At 41.4% G+C, this 17,497-nt stretch overlaps 2 protein-coding genes across 7 annotated transcripts in view; one reads left to right on the top strand and one right to left on the bottom strand.

Moving 5' to 3' along the window:
- LOC106977900 (oocyte-secreted protein 2) overlaps window positions 1-17,497 on the top strand; it is a 127,311-nt gene that overhangs the window by 14,420 nt on the left and 95,394 nt on the right. For 4 of the 6 annotated variants that reach the window (XR_008290322.1, XR_008290319.1, XR_008290323.1 and 1 more), the window contains exon 1: window positions 56-168. The exons of the other annotated variants lie outside the window; for them this stretch is intronic. The gene's annotated coding sequence lies outside the window, so the exon portion shown is untranslated. Of the gene's footprint in view, window positions 1-55; window positions 169-17,497 lie in introns of those variants that run through there. 6 annotated transcript variants of the gene reach the window in all.
- Window positions 5,566-16,955, bottom strand: TCN1 (transcobalamin 1). The gene is made up of 9 exons (XM_015075494.3): window positions 16,801-16,955; window positions 14,655-14,834; window positions 13,789-13,929; window positions 12,742-12,897; window positions 11,287-11,474; window positions 8,756-8,945; window positions 7,560-7,746; window positions 5,948-6,066; window positions 5,566-5,788 (listed from the first exon to the last, which is right to left on the bottom strand). The coding sequence occupies exons 1-9, from the start codon at window positions 16,877-16,879 to the stop codon at window positions 5,727-5,729; spliced, it is 1,302 nt and encodes a 433-aa protein (XP_014930980.1). The 5' UTR covers window positions 16,880-16,955; the 3' UTR covers window positions 5,566-5,726.

Below are 17,497 nucleotides of genomic sequence, written 5' to 3'. Positions count from 1 at the left end.
TAATTTCCATACGCTTATCTAACTAGTCTAGACCCTGCAAGGCGTGTGAAGGTGACTTCTAGCTGGCACTGCCAGTATGAGACGCTTGGGGCTGGGGGTGCAGTGAAGGCAGTGATGTCGAAGTGCCCTTTCCCACGATCCTGGGCCATTAGATCAGGAGCTTGGCTGGTGAGTGAGCGAGTATAAACGGGCCTTCCTCCTGGGCCTTCAGACACCTGCTCAGACCACCTCCGGGCTGTCTTTTTTTTTTTTTTTTTTTTTAATGTTTATTTTAGAGAGAGAGAAAAAGAGCGAGCAGGGGAGGGGCAGAGGGAGAGGGGGACAGAGGATCTGAAGCAGGCTCCACACCAACACAGCGCGTCCAATGCAGGGTTTGAACTCATGAACCATGAAATCATGACCTGAGCCGAAGTGGGCTCAACCCACTGAGCCACCCAGGCACCCCTGTGGCTGTTCATCAGCAACCACTTCCCCTAGGGCCAGGCAGTTCCTAAGGCACTGCCTTACTTATGGTTCAAGGTGCATGCTTTACAACATACCCTTTCATGCAGTCGGGGGAGGGTCTGCTAGGTGGAGGCAGGTTTTGTGCGGTTAATAAGTCACTGTGACCTGGGTCCCAGCCTTGGCTCTTGGAGGCTGTTTGACTTCAGGCAAGCAATGGACCTGAGTTTCCCAGAAATTGTTTTATTTGATTTCTTTTTCCTTATCTGGGGACAAAGCAGTTTCAAACACCCAAGGCTTTCAGGTATTATCTTTTAAAGTAAGAATTAGAAAGTTGGCGCGCGGGGGGGGGGGGGGGGGGGGGGGGGCGGGGGGTTGCCTGGGTGGCTTAGTCAGTTAAGCGTCTAACTTTTGATTTCAGCTCAGGTCATGATATCATGGTTCGTGAGTTCGAGCCCCACATCTGGCTCAGTGCTGACGTTGCGGGGCCTGCTTGGGATTCTCTCTCTCTCCCTCTCTCTCTGCTCCTCCCCGGCTCATGCTTGTGCTCTCTCTCTTTCAAAAATAAATAAATAAACTTAAAAAAATACTTAGACAATGTGGGATCAATGAGGTATAAATATGAAGTATTAGTGTACTATAAGTATTAGTATATATATATTAGTATATATATATAATTAGTATATATATTATTCTGATATATAAGTATCAGAAATACAGCTATATTAAAGCAATACCTCCCTATAACATACAACAGAAATAATATCTTGAGATTACAAAGGAGGGGGATAATTTTTTTTGTAACTACTAGATTTTAGGTGGCTTTTTTTTAGGGGGACGTTCCTCAGTGGCTCCCATCTTGGAATAAAATTCAAAATCCTCTTAATGACCTACAAGGCCCTGTAAGATCTGGCTCCTGGTTGCCTGTTGGGCCTCACCTCCAACTGCTTTCTTCCCTTGCTCCCTCTGCTCCAGCCACACTGAACCCCTTGTTCCCTGAATCCATCACCCACCTTGGCACTTGCTGTCTCCGTTGTCAAGGACGCTCCTCCTCCAAATATTCTCATGGTGGCTCCCACACGTCCTTCACGTCTTTGCTCAAAGGCCAGCTTTCACCCAGACCTTCTGTCTCATGTATGAGACAGCCTCACCCCCAAAGACACCCACTGTGCCCCTGACTCCTCACCCTCTGTCACACTATGCATGTGGTTCGTTTCCTGTCTCCTTTTCCACTAGATGTTTGCTCTCAGGCAAAAGGGTCTTTGTCTCCTTTTCACTGTTCTATCTCCAGCCCTTGAGTTCCTACCTGGTTCACAGTAGGAACAGAAGAAAGACTTCCTGGATGAGCAAATTCATGAACAGATATAAGACCTGGGTTGCAAAGCATTGGTTTTCATTCTTGGCTAGTGTTGGTGGTTTTGTGATGAGAGCACAGGACACATATTGGGGTGCATTAGACAGCTTCTAACATGGCCCCATGTTCCCACCTCCTGGTTCACGCCCTCGTGTTATCCCCTTCTCCAGAGTGTGGGCTGGCCTCACCTCAAATGAATATAATACAGCAAAAGTTATAAGATGAGGTGGCAAAAGACTGTCTTCCCTCTTGCTTTTGCCATCTCTCTCTGGTTCTTCTTGCTCCTTGCTCCGAGAAAGCCGGCTGCCACGTTACGAGCTGTCTGATTGGGAAGCCCTTATAGCAAAGAACTGGGAGCAGCCTCCAGTCAACAGCCAGGGCGGGCAGAATCCTGTCAACAACTGTGTGAATAAACTTGAAAGCAGATCCTTCCCCAGTTGAGTTTGAAGACAATGCCTCAGCCAACATTTGGATTGTGGCCTTGTTGAGAGACCTTGACCTGTGGGAACCGTGAAAGAATAAATCTTGTTTTAAGCCATTAAGTTTTAGGGTGATTTGTGTTATTAACTAATACATGGTGTGTGGTGGGAGATGAGGCCAGAAAGGCAGTTTGAGTCTGCACAGTGGAAGCCTTTGCATGCCATGTGAAGGAATGGTAGGCACAATAATGCCCGCCACCCCCTAAGATGTCTGCATGCTAATCCCTGGGACCTGTAAGTATGTTAGGTCACGTGGCAAGGGGGAGTTTAGGTTGCTCATGAGCTGACTTTAACATAGAAGATTATTTTGGATTACTGGGGGGCCCCCACTGTAATCAGAGGTCCTTACAAGTGGAAGAGGATGGTGGGAGGGGGTGAAAGTCAGAGAAGGGGATGTGGTGATGGAAACAGAGGTCAGAGTGATACAGTTGCTGGCTTTGAAGGTGGAGGAACGCTGCCTCCTCCAGAATCTGGAAAAGGTGAGGAAATGGATTCTCCCCTAGAACCTCTAGAAGGAACTCAGCCCTTTCAACACCTTGATTTTATCCCAGTGAGATCCATTTCTGACTTCTGACCTCCAGGGCTATACGGTGATGTATTTGTTGTCAGCTAAATTAGTGGTTATTTGTTAACAACAGCAAGAAGAATCTAATACAGGATTAGGGACCCAGAATGGCACTGATCTTGGGTTCCAGAGGCTGCTCATGACCATCCTGAGATGAGCCACACCCTGTAGTATGTGTCTTGAAACGTATACTTCCTTATAAATTGCCAGCCATGGCTGCTGCAAGACTGATTATGATACAATTGTCTCACTTAGCAAATAACTTCCAGCACAGGAACCACACAGGCCATACATTTCTTAACTCATATATTTTGACAGTCCTTGGGTAACCATTGACTGAACTTCTTCATTCATTTATTTGCCTGTTTTATCCTGTGTCTGGTTTTCTGGTATCCAAGTACCCAGACTCTCTCTGGACATACGAAAGGTTTATTTGTATTGATTATTCTGTGGCAGCAGATGGAAGTCTTTACCCTCAGACTCAGTCTCGGTTCTGTCATAGTCCCAAGCCTTGGGAGCTTCTCATAAAGCATGTGTGGCCAGAGCCAGGATTCTTCGGGCAATGTCAGTAGAACGCCAAGGGAATGTTACTCCATTAACTTCCATGTCTGTTCCTGAGACTAAAGGCATCCTATCAGATAGCAATGTTACTGTATTCTGCTATGGGACCACTGAGTAGCAGAAACTCAGCTCTGTCTGTTAATAATGGAGGCCGCAGCACTACAGGGAAGTGTTAGAAACACAGTGACATAAAATGCAATTTCGTATTTGATCCAATGAGAGGAATGAACTGAGAATTGCAAAAGAAATGCTTTTTCGTGCTGTGATTGGATGTTATTTCATTTCATGTCAGCGTGCCTATTAGAATAGCCTTATTATCTATTTGGGTGAATGAGTCTAATACAAATTGTGTGCTTTACTGGGGTTGACTGGTTATTATTGAAAGTGAGCCATATTTCACATGGCTTGGAGAGTCTACAAACAGGTCTGACAGCTGCCTCCCTGTGCAAACAGCACCACGGAGGCCCTCTGTCTCTGACTTAGCTCCAGGATGAGATGCAGACCCAAGGGGGATAGAATCCATTGCTGTCTAGTTATGAGGGCATCTGTCACATCCAGTTAATGAAGAACAGGGTGGCGTTGACCCTGAGGACCAAGGATCAGTACCAGAAAGCAATGGCCAAACCCTAACTATAAAGCAGGGTTGCTGGTGGAGAAGAGGAAGCTAAGGGTATCATGAAGAAAACATTCAGTTCATCTGAGGGAGACATGGATAGAAATAACTAACTCTACCTGAAGGCATCTTCCTTTTGGGGGTTGCTTTCAATTTTTTTTTAAATTTTATATTTATTTATTTATTTGTTTAGAGAGAAATAGAATGCAAGCAGGGGAGTGGCAGAGGGGGAGAGGGGGAGAGAGAGAGAGAGATTGAGAGAGAGAGAAAATGAATCCCAATCAGGCTCCATGACCAGCACAGAGCCTGACAGGGGGGCTCAGTGTAACAACCATGAGAACATGACCTGAGCCAAAATCAAGAGTCAGACGTTCAACCAACTGAGCCACCCAGGCACCCTTTGGGGTTGTTTTGTTGTTGTTGTTGTTGTTGTTATTATTATTATTATTAAATTTTTTTATTTTTATTTAATTTATTTTTTAAATTTACATCGAAGTTAGCATATAGTGCAACAATGATTTCAGGAGTAGATTCCTTAATGCCCCTTACCCCTTTAGCCCATCCCCCCTCCCACAACCCTCTGTTTGTTCTCCATATTTAAGAGTCTCTTATGTTTTTGTCCCCCTCCCTGTTTTTATATTATTTTTACTTCCCTCCCTTATGTTCATCTGTTTTTATCACTTATAGTCCTCATATGAGTGAAGTTATAGGATATTTGTCTTTCTCTGCCTGACTGATTTCTCTTAGCATAGTACCCTCTAGTTCCATCCACTAGTAGCAAATGGCAAGACTTCATTCTTTTTGATTGCTGAGTAATACTCCACTGTGTGTGTGTATGTATGTATGTATATATATATATATATATATATATTGGGGTTGCTTTAAATGGGTTATTTTATGCTTTATCTGAAGAACTATTTGCCCTTTGGCATCTTAAAGGCTTGTCTTGCTCCTGACTGTATGTGCATGTAGCTCAAGCACTCAGTTATAAAGTACAACTCAGTTCATGCTTCTGAGATGTGATTTAATATATATTTTTCAAATGTGCATTCTGCTGAAATGGACACTAAAGGTGATTTTTTCTGCACATGTATTTTGATGATATGAATATCAGGATGATTTTTATGGGGAAGTAAAAGATAAATAAATGTGGGAGAAGAACAAATGGGATCCAAGGGAGACAGCTGGGTGAGGGGATGATATTATTCCTCGGGCTTTATGGACTGACCTTTTATCTCTAAGACTCACGTTTCTGTTTTTCTCCAGAGCAATATTTTTCTCCCTACCCATTGCCTCTGTGAGGTCAATGTCCACTTGGTTCATCGCTTACTTCTGGGCCTACTTGATCTCATCTGCTGCTGCTTCAACATTGGATCTAGAACCTTATCTCCATTCCTACCTGTTGCCCAAGGTCACCCACACAGTTAGCAGCAGAACCTTGAGTAGAGCTCAGCTTAGACACTGGTCTAGTCTCTTTTCCCTTCCTTCTTCTTGCAGTGGTCTTCCCTCCATCAATAATCCCCTTTTAAAATGAAATGGTTAGAACACGCTCTTTTTGTGTAGCTGTTGACCTTTTATTGAACACGCAGAGAAGGGGGGGTTATTGGGTCTCCTACTGAAATTGAGAGAAAGGAAAAGGAAGGTATGAAGCCACTTTCCACCTGCCATTCCATTGCAAAGGGGTGAGATCCAGCTGAGGAAGGTTTGAATTTATTAGTATGTGCTCCAACGAACCTCCAAATTATCTCCCTCATGCACAATGTAACTACCAACTCCTGAAAAGGAAGAATGAGAAGTGGGTTAAGTGATTTAACCACAAAATCACCAAATAATGGATCTCACTTTCCCAGTGCCTCAGCACACTCACCACAAAAGGTTGCACCCTCACATCTGGATGCTTTGGGCATGGTCACTCACATCTGTCCCTCTCTTACCTTGATCCAGCGGTTGGCCGTTATTCAGGAGCTCCCAGAAGGTTCTGTTGTTATTGTTGGCTGTTAAGCCCTGAACAGAGGTGATGTAGGGGCCCCATGATCTCTCCTCCACTGTGAAACTGTGGGGACAGTAAATGGGTTATGGGAACTTAGAATTTTTAAAGGCAACCTTCCATGGGCATTTCTCAAACTTCAGTGTACGCAAGAATTACTTGAAGCTATTATCCAAAAAGGCAGATTTCTTGTCCCTGTCCTCAGATACTTTGATTCTGTAGGTCTGGGTGGGAACTAGAAATCTGCATGTTTCATAAACACTATAGATGATTCTGCTGCAGGGACTCCATAATCCATGCTAAATCATACAGGAATGATGCCCTGTTTCTGCCCCTGCATCATTTCATAGGAGACACTGCAGTCAACAACTACTAGTCTTCTGACCCAAGATAGTAACAGTTGAAGATACTAAAGTGCAGAAGAAAATGTTCACCTTATGTCCTAGAGGCACCATAAGCTAGTGGGCTTTCTTTTAGGGAAGAGGAACAGGAAAGAATAATTTAATATTTCATGTTGTATTTATTATAAAGTGACATGACCAATGTCTGTTTCACATTCCCTGGTCACATTTCTCTGCCTTTCTGCGAGCCCTTGAAAGCAACCTTTATAGAATTTATTTACATTACATATTACATATATATGTGTATATATGTACACATATATGTGTACATGTGGTGTATATGTGTATATATATGTATACATATATGCATATATAATTTTCTCTTACATTTTGGCATCTTACATCTTGTTACTAGACCCAGTAAATACTTGTCAATTAGATTTAGGGAGTCAGAGGAACCATATCTTTCAGAGGCAAAATCAATATTGTAATTTTAATATTTGACCTCTGTGGGCCATAGAACCCTAATCTAGGGGTCCATGAATCTGAAAGTGGAGGAGCATGGAGAGGCTTCAGGGCATTTGTGAAACCTCTGATTTAAAGGACACGTTTTGTGTGTGTGTTCACGTGTCTGGTATGAGCATCCATTGCAATCATCTGCTTTTCTTTTGCTTTTTAAGCTTATTTATTTATTTATTTTGAGAGAGAGAGAGAGAGAGAGCAAGCATGTGCACCTGCGTGGGGGAGGGGCAGAGAGAGAGGTTGAGAGAATCCCAAGAAGGCTCTGTGCTCTCAGCGCAGAGCCAGTTACACTGGGCTCAACCTCCCGAACCATGAGCCAAAATCAAGAGTTGAACCCTTAACTGACTGAGCCACCAGGTGCCCCTCATCTGATTTTCAAAGAGGTCAGTGATTCAAAAATAATGAACCATGTTCTAAAACAAAGTGACTGACAAAGTTCTACTTATTGAAAGAATTTTTCTGACAGAAGAGAGATCCCTGGGACTTACCCATTAGGTGAACATTAATTTAATACCTACTGGGTGATAGAAGATGAAAAGTCTTACCTTTTTTAAATTCTTGCCATGAGATGTAGATGGACAGCAAAGTTACCAGTGAAGAAGAGTTTCAAACATACTTTGTATTCAGGTGCTTATGTATTCTTACTGTGCCTTAAAATCACCAAATACCATCACCTTAGGTTACATACAGACATACCCAAATAGGGTTGCATTTTCTTTCTGAGCTGCTTCCATCACATCTAGGAAGACAGAGCCATTTGCTACGGAGACCGTGGTGGAATGTGTTTCCTTGATTATTACCACAGAATAATTCACTTGGATTTGTGAGGGTGAGAGAGGAGGTGTCGCTGTTATAGGCTCCACAGTGGAGATGTTGAAGTCACCTGGCAGAGACAGAAAAGCAAAGAAGAATTACTATTCAGAATAATAAAAATGATGTTAGCGTTTACATGCCCATCCGACCTGAGTCCCAGTCTCCTTTTATGCAGAGTAGGATTTGCTACAAGGAGCCAGAATCAGCAGTCAAGGGGCAGATCTCTCGGTGACTAAACAAGATAGTCACCAGCTTGTAAATACGTGTGTTCAGCTCCATTCCCAGCAATTTGAGCAATTCACTTGCTTCTGTTTCTCACAGAGGCTCCTGATTTTGTTTTTGCTTTGGTACAGAATATAATAATGCTTCCTTTTTGGGGGGTGCCTTTTTATTTCTTAACATTTATTGAAAACATATTAAGTGCCAGGCACTGTACTAACCATCATACATGGATTATCTTATTTAGTCCTTAGACAAAAAACCACATTAGATACTATTATCATTTGTATTTTTTATATTAGTACACTGAAGTTAGAGATTAAACATTTTGTCTGAGGTCCCTAAACCTATAAGTGGCTGAACCAGGAATGAACAGAGATAAAAGAAAAGATACAGAGGTAACAGAGACAAAAGCAAAGTCTTCTTTCATACCTTGTTGAAAAATCAGTCGTTTGAATAAATGACTGTAATTTCCTTATAAGATTGCCATCTTCCTCTCACAGAATGTAGGAGTTCCCTGAAGTATCACTCCTTGTACATAATGGAGAGTCAGACTCACCATAATTGGTTTAGAATGGGAATAACGCTCAGAACATCCCTCTATCCACCCATCAGAAAACATCCCTTTGGAGGCAGACATCACTTAATCAAGTCTGCCTTGTTTATCAATGTTTGAACCAAGAACAATACCTGGTACCACATTAAGAACAAGTCCTCAGGTGGTTATAATCACTGGTGACATATAGAGGACTGAGTTCTATGTGGGAACTGTTAGGCTTTAAAGATTTATCTGGTCACACTTGGTCCCTAAGAACACCTTAGACTCACATCTTAGGGTATCATGCTCTTTAGTGCTCTACCTGGGCCATAGACACAAGGAGAGTCTTTGTTAACATTCAAGTAGGTCTTTCCCATCAGGGCGGGTAAGATTTGAGCTGCAGCAGTTGGAATACGGAACGCTCCTTTATGAATTTCCATGATCACTGTGTCCAGAGTTTGTTGGCAATCCCATTTACTTTCATTGTAATAGTCTGATGAGACAAAGAGAGCCTAATGCATGAGAGAAGATGAGGGGGAATAAGAATGAGTGAGAGAAACATCAAATAAGGGGAAAGCTTACATCTAACCAATGTGGTAAATATTTATTGGACATTGACCATATAGGAAGCACCTTGGATAACTAGGATGCCTTTACTGCCACCAAAACATTTATTTATTTATTTTTTGAGAGAGAGAGAGAGAGAGAGAGAGAGAGAGAGAGGGAAATAGATGGGGGAAAATCTTAAGCAGGATCCATACACAGTGTGGACCATGACATGGGGCTCCATACCATGACCATGATCATGACCTGAGCCAAAATCAAGAGTTGGATGCTTAACTGTCTGAGCAACCTAGGTGCCCCATTCACCAAGAAGTTTATAAAGAGTTTGGGGATGGGTGGGAGGTGGGGAATTGATTAATAATACAACTGATAAGAGCATCCATGAGAACAGACTTTCTCTACCCTATTCACTCTTGTAGCCCCAGCACTGGAACAATACCAGCCACATAGGAGGCAATTGATAAACGTTGTTAACAGACAGATAATCATAAAGGAGCCCCTAAGATGAATGCCTTAGGAGAAGCATCCAACGCCATGGCCTTTCAGAAGAGGAAGAGCCCATAAACATTTAGTGACACTTTGTAAAGGCTTGGTGCAGAAGGTGGTCCTTGAGGTAGGTCTTGACAGTGTGACAACATTTCATTAGGTGCCATAAACAGGGGAGCACTATTCCCAGAGGGTCAGCATTATCAAGGATGCTAAAGTAGAAGCAGCCGGCGTTTGGCCTGCCTGTGATGAGACTCTCTACATTTTGGCAAAATCCCCAGAGGATTCCTCTTGGCCTGGGAGGGCACTGGGGAGACTCAGGGTGATAGTGGAAGAACAGGCTGGAGAAGGAGGTTGGGCCATATTGGTAGACCCTTGAGTTTCTGGGTGAAGTGTCTGATATTCTTTGCTTGGCAGTGGGGAGTCTGATAGGTCCTTGAATAGAAACTATCCAAGTGGCAGATGTGAACTGGGTTGAAGGGACAGAATGATGGGGTAGGAAAAGTTAGGAGGGTATCCGAGGAGTAAGACAAGGGCTTACTTGGGCTGGACCTACAGATGTGGCTCTGTAGTTTCTCAGGGAGACTTTAAATTAACCAAGAAGTCAAGAAGCCTTTGTGGAATATTTTTAAAAAGGGATCATATTTCATTTCCTTTTAAAAAGTTATAGGCAAGTAGCTCTCAATTCTGCTGTGCGTGAACGTCACCTGGAGGGTTTGAAAACAAGACCAAGGCTCATGCTCCACCTCTAAGTTTCTATATTAACTGGCCGGTGTGGAGCCTACACATTAATGTTTTCTCAAACCTCCTTCGGGTGATTCAAATTTGCAGCCAGGATGGGAAACCACTGTTTTATTAGGTCCAAACTCAGTAAGGCAAGCAACAGCATCAACAGCAACAATAGTAAAAACAACCTGTGTGATTGGATCCCTGTTATGTCCCTAGCTTCATCTTGTAATTTTTTCCTGAGGACCTTGCACTGGTCATGTTGAAAACCTTGATCTTCCTAAAATATGTTATGTTCTTTCATGCCTGAGGTCTGTGCCCTTGCTGTCCTCTGTCCCTTGGAAAGCCCTCTCTTCCTGGAGTGGCCTGGAAGACTCCGATTCAGACTAAAGACTCGGTGAATTTTTTTTCTGTAAATCTTTTTTTTCTCTCTTCTTGTATCTACCCCTTAGAGTTGAGGAAATCAGTAAGTGATGCAGGAATAAAGCCCCAGACTTCAAGGAACATATACGGGACAGTGTAGGTGCTGAGTGTGAATTTTGAAACCAACAGTTTCCATCCCCATCTGAATCACTTTTTGGCTTTGTAATGTTAGGCAAGTTAGTGATACTCCATGACTCATGGTCATATTCTAGGAAATGGAGGTGATAATTCTTTCCTCCATGGATTGTTGTGTTCATTAATGACTGTGTCAACAAATATTAGCTGCCATTACTACCACTGCCTTTTATTACTTGGAAAACAATGGTCTAATTTGGGAGGTAAGATGCAAATGCAAAACAATGGTTTATGGTAAAGTGTGAAATTACATTTGCCAGAACAACATGACAGGTTGTAGTAGACTCTGGAATTTCTTAAAAAAAAATTGTTGTCAGGAAAAGCTTCATAGAAACATTGGAGTGTGAAAGGTAAGGATTGAAGGTGAGGAGAATACATTTCCATCAGGGGAGAGGAATCACTTAAAATCAGTTAGTATAGGAAAGAGAATGGGTAATATCTTAGGCTGATAAGAAAGTATACAGCTATTCTTTCTTTCATGACTCCCTTCTCTGTCTCCTGTTTTATCCTCTGACTTACCTGCATAGCTTCTCCTGTACTATATATGTTTCCAAGGAGACCATTTTCTTTTTTCTGAGAAAGAATCTTCTCTATCAGTGACTTTATATGATTATTGATATTATTTAAGTTTTCCATATCTGTTTTTTTCTTCCCATTTGTTATATTCTTCACACAGGTCAGAGCCAGGACAGCCATTGCACCAGTATCTGCCAGGAAACAACATATTGGTGATAGGGTGACCAACCATCCCAGTTTGCCTTGGACTGAGGGATCTCCTGATATGTAGGATTTTCATTGCTAAAAGAGGGACAGATCTGGGGAAACTGGGAAGATGGGTCACACTAGTTGATGATAGGAGAGAAGGATTTTGGAATATGGCAGTCATCTCTCCAGTACTAACCACTCAAATATTTCAAGATCCCTTGTACCTTGTACTCAATAGCTCACCTGTTGGTCAGAGAAACACATATGGATTTGCAGATGCATCCACATGAACAGTCTTCCACTTCTACATCTTGGCTGTTCTCATTTTTTTTTTTTTTTATCTCTCAGCCATATTGGCAAAGGAATAGAGAGAATTCAGGATGATACACCAAGTAAAATATGTCTTTGCAATTTTCCAGTGTTTCCATTGGGTTGATTAAGAAATAACACTTAAGAGAATTGTTTTCCAATAAACCTTCTTAAGGGGGAGGATGAGACAAGAGATTGGAAGAAGGGAGGATAAGGTGTTTTTCTGTCTTATTACTTAGTTCTCCTTGCATTCTTTAGATGTGGTACCTTCTCTCTCCCATAGAAATGGTATGAGAAATCTCATATTCTACTTATTGTCCAGAGATACTGAGTTGTGATTTTCTTTGGGCCCATTGGAGAAAGATAAATGTGTGTATCTGGATCCATAGGGGCTGGGCAACAATACTAGCTGTCTATAGGGGGCTTTGTTTTGGATGTGTAAGCTGACCCAGGAGATTTCTGGTCCTTATCCTTTGGGGATACAGACTTTATTGATCAAAGTTTTGGTCCTTGTCACTGGAGAGGTCGTGTTGTCCAAGTAAGCCCACACATCCAAATGGTCCCAATAAATTAGAGAAAGAGGCAAAGTTAAGATAACTGACTTCCACTGTTTCTTTTCTCTAACACTTATACTTCCTAAAATGTCTTATATGAGGATTCTTTCAATCTATCCTTATTATACAGATGGGAACATTCAAGTCAAGAGTTAACATCCATTGGTCATATAACTCAAAGAAGAGGTAGGGTAAGAACCAGATCTTTCTACTGGATTGCTGCACATCTAGAAAGATGCTTAAATGCTCCCCAATATCCATTCTTCTCAAAAAGAAAATTCTTTTCCCTGGACACTAGCATAAAGAGGATTTTTTAAAAAGTCCAAGTACTTACTGGTACAAAAAACTCAAAGGGAAAGACTTACCGGTGTCCGATATGCCAAGGGAATTGGGTTTAATGACTCACCTACTGAGAACTGTCCCTTAAAATAGAAATTTTTATTTTCAGGTTCGAAGATTTTAGCAACTTGGGTGATTGAAAATTTCCCCCTGAACAGACATAAGGCCAAAACATCCAGGCTGAGCTGATAGTAGTTAGTCAGTGGATTACCATTGTGTTTCCCTGTCAGAGAGGAAAGAAATACCTTACTCATGGAAATAATACTGGAGTAATAAGTTTTATAGCCATTCCTACTTGTTTTATTAGAATTTCTTTACATTTAAGGAGAGGTGAGTAATAGAAGGGGGAAATCACTGGTAAAATCAGCAAACCTGAGAAATGTAAAGGCTGCTAAGAGCTACCAAATTCAACTCAACTCTTTTCATTTCAAAACTGAGGAGACTCAGTGCTAACATGATAAAAGTACTATCCTGACATTGAGGTGTTTACAGAGCTAGGACTGGAACACAAATTTCCCACCACTAAGCCTCTTGCACTTTCAATGGTATGTGTTCAAACTACAAGTAGAAATAGAGACCATCTCAAAAGAAGATGGGATCAGAGAGGCCTAATGAAAAATAGGATAAATATCGGGTGGGTGTTGAAATAAAAACAACACACCTCACTAACAGCTGTCATGGTCAGCCTACTTTTCCAGGTGATAAAGTACTTGTGGCCATCCTTTAGCTCTTACACTAGTATTGTATGCTTTGGTGCTTATGACAGTCATTAGTGTCTTGTGTTGCTCAGCTATTTCTGGTGTGTTTCATTATTTGTCTAAAGACAAGCTTCTCGAGAACAAGAGAACAGTGTCCTATAATTTGTGTGTGTGCTTGTGTAGGCGTGTGTTCATCATCATATGTAAGGTTGATGTAGAGTCAATGCTCAGTTGAATCTATTTGAAAAGAAAATTCAAGATGCCTGTCAGAAGAGAGAAGAAGGGAAAGTGATCTGCAAAAATATGTGAATGAATAGAATGAAGAGAAGGAAAGACTGAAGGGAAACTTCCTTCAGTTCTGAACCAGTGGAAGAGAAGACAAGGTTGTCCACGGCCTCTGAACATTTGATTCTCACCCATATTTTCAATTTCTGCTTTGAATTTATTTCTAAGGTTTTTGACCAGGTTAGGATAACGTATAGATGTTTCATCAGGCGTTTTGCATGCTCCCAAAGCCAGTATAGCCAAGGCAAGCTGTCCCGAGGTTAAAGTTGAAGCTGAAAAGAGAAATATTCAAGTTGAACAAGGTACATGCTTGTGATTTTTTCTGGCCTCCTGTCTTTCTTGTAATTTATATTGCCTGTCAGTTCTTTCATTTTCCCTACACTATACCAATATTTGACTGTTCTCTTCTTTATTCCCAAAGCAGAGCCTTTTCCAGCAGTGCTGTATAAATGCAAGCTAGATTCTCGTCTTTCCCATGAAATCGTGGGAGGTTTTGGGAATCATACAATCCTTGTAAAATTTAAAAGAAAAAAATAGATAATGAAACCTTGGGGTTTTCTCTCTTTGTGGGTGTCATCTTTCCAGGATAGTAATAATTGACTTGGATGTTCTGCTTCATAGAGTATGAAAATGCTCAGGCTTCTCATAATTCTTATAATAATATTGTGAGATGTGTAGGGGGAGATAGGAGTATATAATTTAGCAGATAGGAGTATATAATATTAGCAGATAGGAGTATATAATTTCTTTTGCTTTTCCTTGTGGCCTTTTGAAAGAAAATATTTTTCAGGACCCAAAGAAGTAAGGTCTAGCTATAGAGAAAGTGGCAGAGGATTGATGTTTTGAGGTAGTTTTATGTCCCCTCAAATTTTCTACAGCTGGAATAGATGTAGCAAGTATACTTTGGACACACAATATTTTCCAAATATCTCTTGCTAGAGATAACCTATATGGATAAGTTAGTGTTCTAAATCTTCTGGAGACTATAGGCACTCACCTTTATAATACACAGTGAGTTTGACTTGTTGGATCAGCTGTTGTTCTTGGCATTGGTTCAGGATCCCACCAAGTCTGAGGGACAACAGGACATTGGCAGCTTGGATTCCTTTGGTATATTTTGAATTGATCATTGTGTTTATCAGAGGGTTTAGATCAGTATAGTTGTTTTTGCTTACCTCTGTGGCAGGGGAGGGAAGAAATAGGAAATACACATTAAGAAAACATTAAGGAACAAGAGCCCTAGGACCAGGGTTGGCATTAAAATATTTAGTAACAGATATGGCACAGAGGGAACTGTCCAGTGGTCACTAGTTATGTGACTGGAACAGGTACAAAGGTGAGTCTGGAGCCTCTGCTACATCAGGTTATACTCCTTTACCAACCATCATGGAAGTGTTTCAGTGTTTTAATACTGTTTCAGCCTTACTGTTGTGTGCTGGCAGAATATCAGTCCTTCCTGGGAGGTCTGGTATCATTCCCTGATTTTGAAGATGAGGTCTAGCCGACATGTCCTTAAAGAAACCTTGGTAATTGAAGGCTTAATGGAGACTAGAATATGCATCTTCTGACTCCCCGTCTGTAGTCCTTTCTATTTGCTTCATTCAGTTCTTTCCCTTTTCCATCTTTCCAAGTGACTTATGTAACTTTCCTGACCTTCAGTTTCCTTGTTTTAAAATTGTGGATATTAACATCTGTTTTATAGATATTGGACAACAAATCATGTAAAAACTGCAAAATACCATACATACTGTAACTTTTAGCTCAACTCGAGTTGCAATCATTATGTTTAGAGAATCAAGGAAACGTGAGTTCTCTATGCCTAATGTGAGGCTCAGAATCATGACCTGGAGATCAAGAGTCCCATGCTTTTCTGACTGAGCCAGCCAGGCACCCCTTCACCATTTTTCTCTTTAAAAGAGAGTTGTGGAGATCTGAATCACTGGTTACAGAAAGGTCATGGTTTGTTACAAGAACAATTGGACAATTGTTGAATCATGTTTGAGATATTGTGGAAGCATCTAGGTCAGCAGATTTTCTGGCACTGAAATGGACTTTTCAGTTCCTGGTCAACAACTCATCAGTTTCCTTGACCACTAAAGACAGAGTCAATCATTTTGTACAATGAATTGAACTTCAAAGCCTCCACAGAGACCCCCAATTCTTAGGATACAACAGAGGAAATGACAGGCTAGGAAGAAAACTTAGAAGTGGCAGATTTTGTGCTTTAGCTTGTGTGAACACAAGGCTCTGCTGTGGTGATGTTCTCTTCTTGTAGGCTACAGAACACCGGGAAGATGTATCCACAGACAGCACCACCTACTCATCTTTGGACTAGGTTTAAGCTCAATTCCAGGGAAAAGACTTACAAAAAAGAAATCATGCCCCTGAGAGCTATACCAGACTTCGTGACATCACTTCCTTCAACACCTTCCCCCAGTTATCCTCAATTTATGGATAAAGCTAAAAAAAGATGTCAGAAACATTGGATCATTCAGCTAGTAAGTGGTCAGACTAACCTGGCCAGTTTTTCTTTCTCTTACTTAGTATTTTTTAATAAGATCACACAATCTCCAGATCCTATACCCAGAGGAGAGATGATGGGCTTGTACTTATCTCCTGGGAGGAAGAGTTGGAGGGGAGAAGATGTGTAGCTTGGAAAATCTGAACTCAATAGTGACAAGAGGGAAGTCTTCATTATTTGAAAGGGATTATTAACATTTTTTTTTTTTCTGTGTAGTTGCAAAGGGTTAACCCTAAACCCATAAGTTGAACTTCCAAAAAAAATAAAAAAAGATTGTACCTCAAATTCAAAAGATACTTTATATGATCTTGAAAAGTTTCTGGGATTGGGAATATTATATCATTGAAAATGAAGAAGAATACATAGTTACTTAGTAGGGTTGCTGTGGTGGAGAAAATCTGAATCTAGGAAGAATGGTTAGGCAAGTTAGCACTGAATCTACAACCTCTCTTAAAACAACATACATTGTGGAACTTTCCTCACCATGTCTTGCCACATTTTATATTACTCATAAAATCCAACCCCCTATAGAACTGGAATAGGTCACTCTACACAAGTGCCCTGCCACTAGTCTTTAGAAGACTATCACACTAGGAGTAATTTTAGCTCAAAGCATACTCACCACAGATCTCACATAGTTGTCTTGGAATAAGAGAAAACAATAGGAGCCCCAGTAGGGGCAGCTGGTGGGATTGTCTCATCTCTCCAACAGTGTTCTGGAATAGCGAGGGCTTGTCTGACTATTTATTGGGTGATGGGCAGAGGGTAATGAGAGCTCCTCCTTTAGCTTGCCTCAGCCTCTTTCATTAAGCAAACATTGAGCAATGTTGAACAATGTCAGGGGGTGTGGTCAAGTGTGTTTGTCCAAGAATTGTGATAAACCAGGAAGAAGTCTTGAAAGGTATGTTCAGGGAGGACGAGGAAATAATTTTTCTTCGTATCCTATCCTAAACTTTGGGATTCACATTCCTTGCTTGTCTTCAGCCCAATGAAAATAAATTAAGTGAGGGGAGCCTGGGTGGCTCAGTCAGTTAAGCGTCTGACTTTGGATCAGGTCATGGTCTCACGGTTTGTGAGTTTGAGCCCCTCGTTGGACTCTGTGCTGACAGCTCAAAGCCTGGAGCCTGCTTCGGATTCTGTGTCTCCTTCTCTCTCTGCCCCCCACCCCTCTCAAAAATAAACACACACACACACACACACACACACACACACACACACACACAAAGAATAAATTAAGTATTTTCCTCTTTTCCATTCCAAGTTGGTGGTGTTTTGTTTATATCTCTTGAGACAGTAGATTTGATGGGGCAAGAGCTTGA

The sequence above is a fragment of the Acinonyx jubatus genome, chromosome D1 (genome assembly GCF_027475565.1).
Source record: "Acinonyx jubatus isolate Ajub_Pintada_27869175 chromosome D1, VMU_Ajub_asm_v1.0, whole genome shotgun sequence".
In the NCBI taxonomy this organism is placed as follows: Eukaryota; Metazoa; Chordata; class Mammalia; order Carnivora; family Felidae; genus Acinonyx; species Acinonyx jubatus.
The sequence above is the reverse complement of the archived record's forward strand: the minus strand, read 5'-3'. Positions and strand labels throughout refer to the sequence as shown.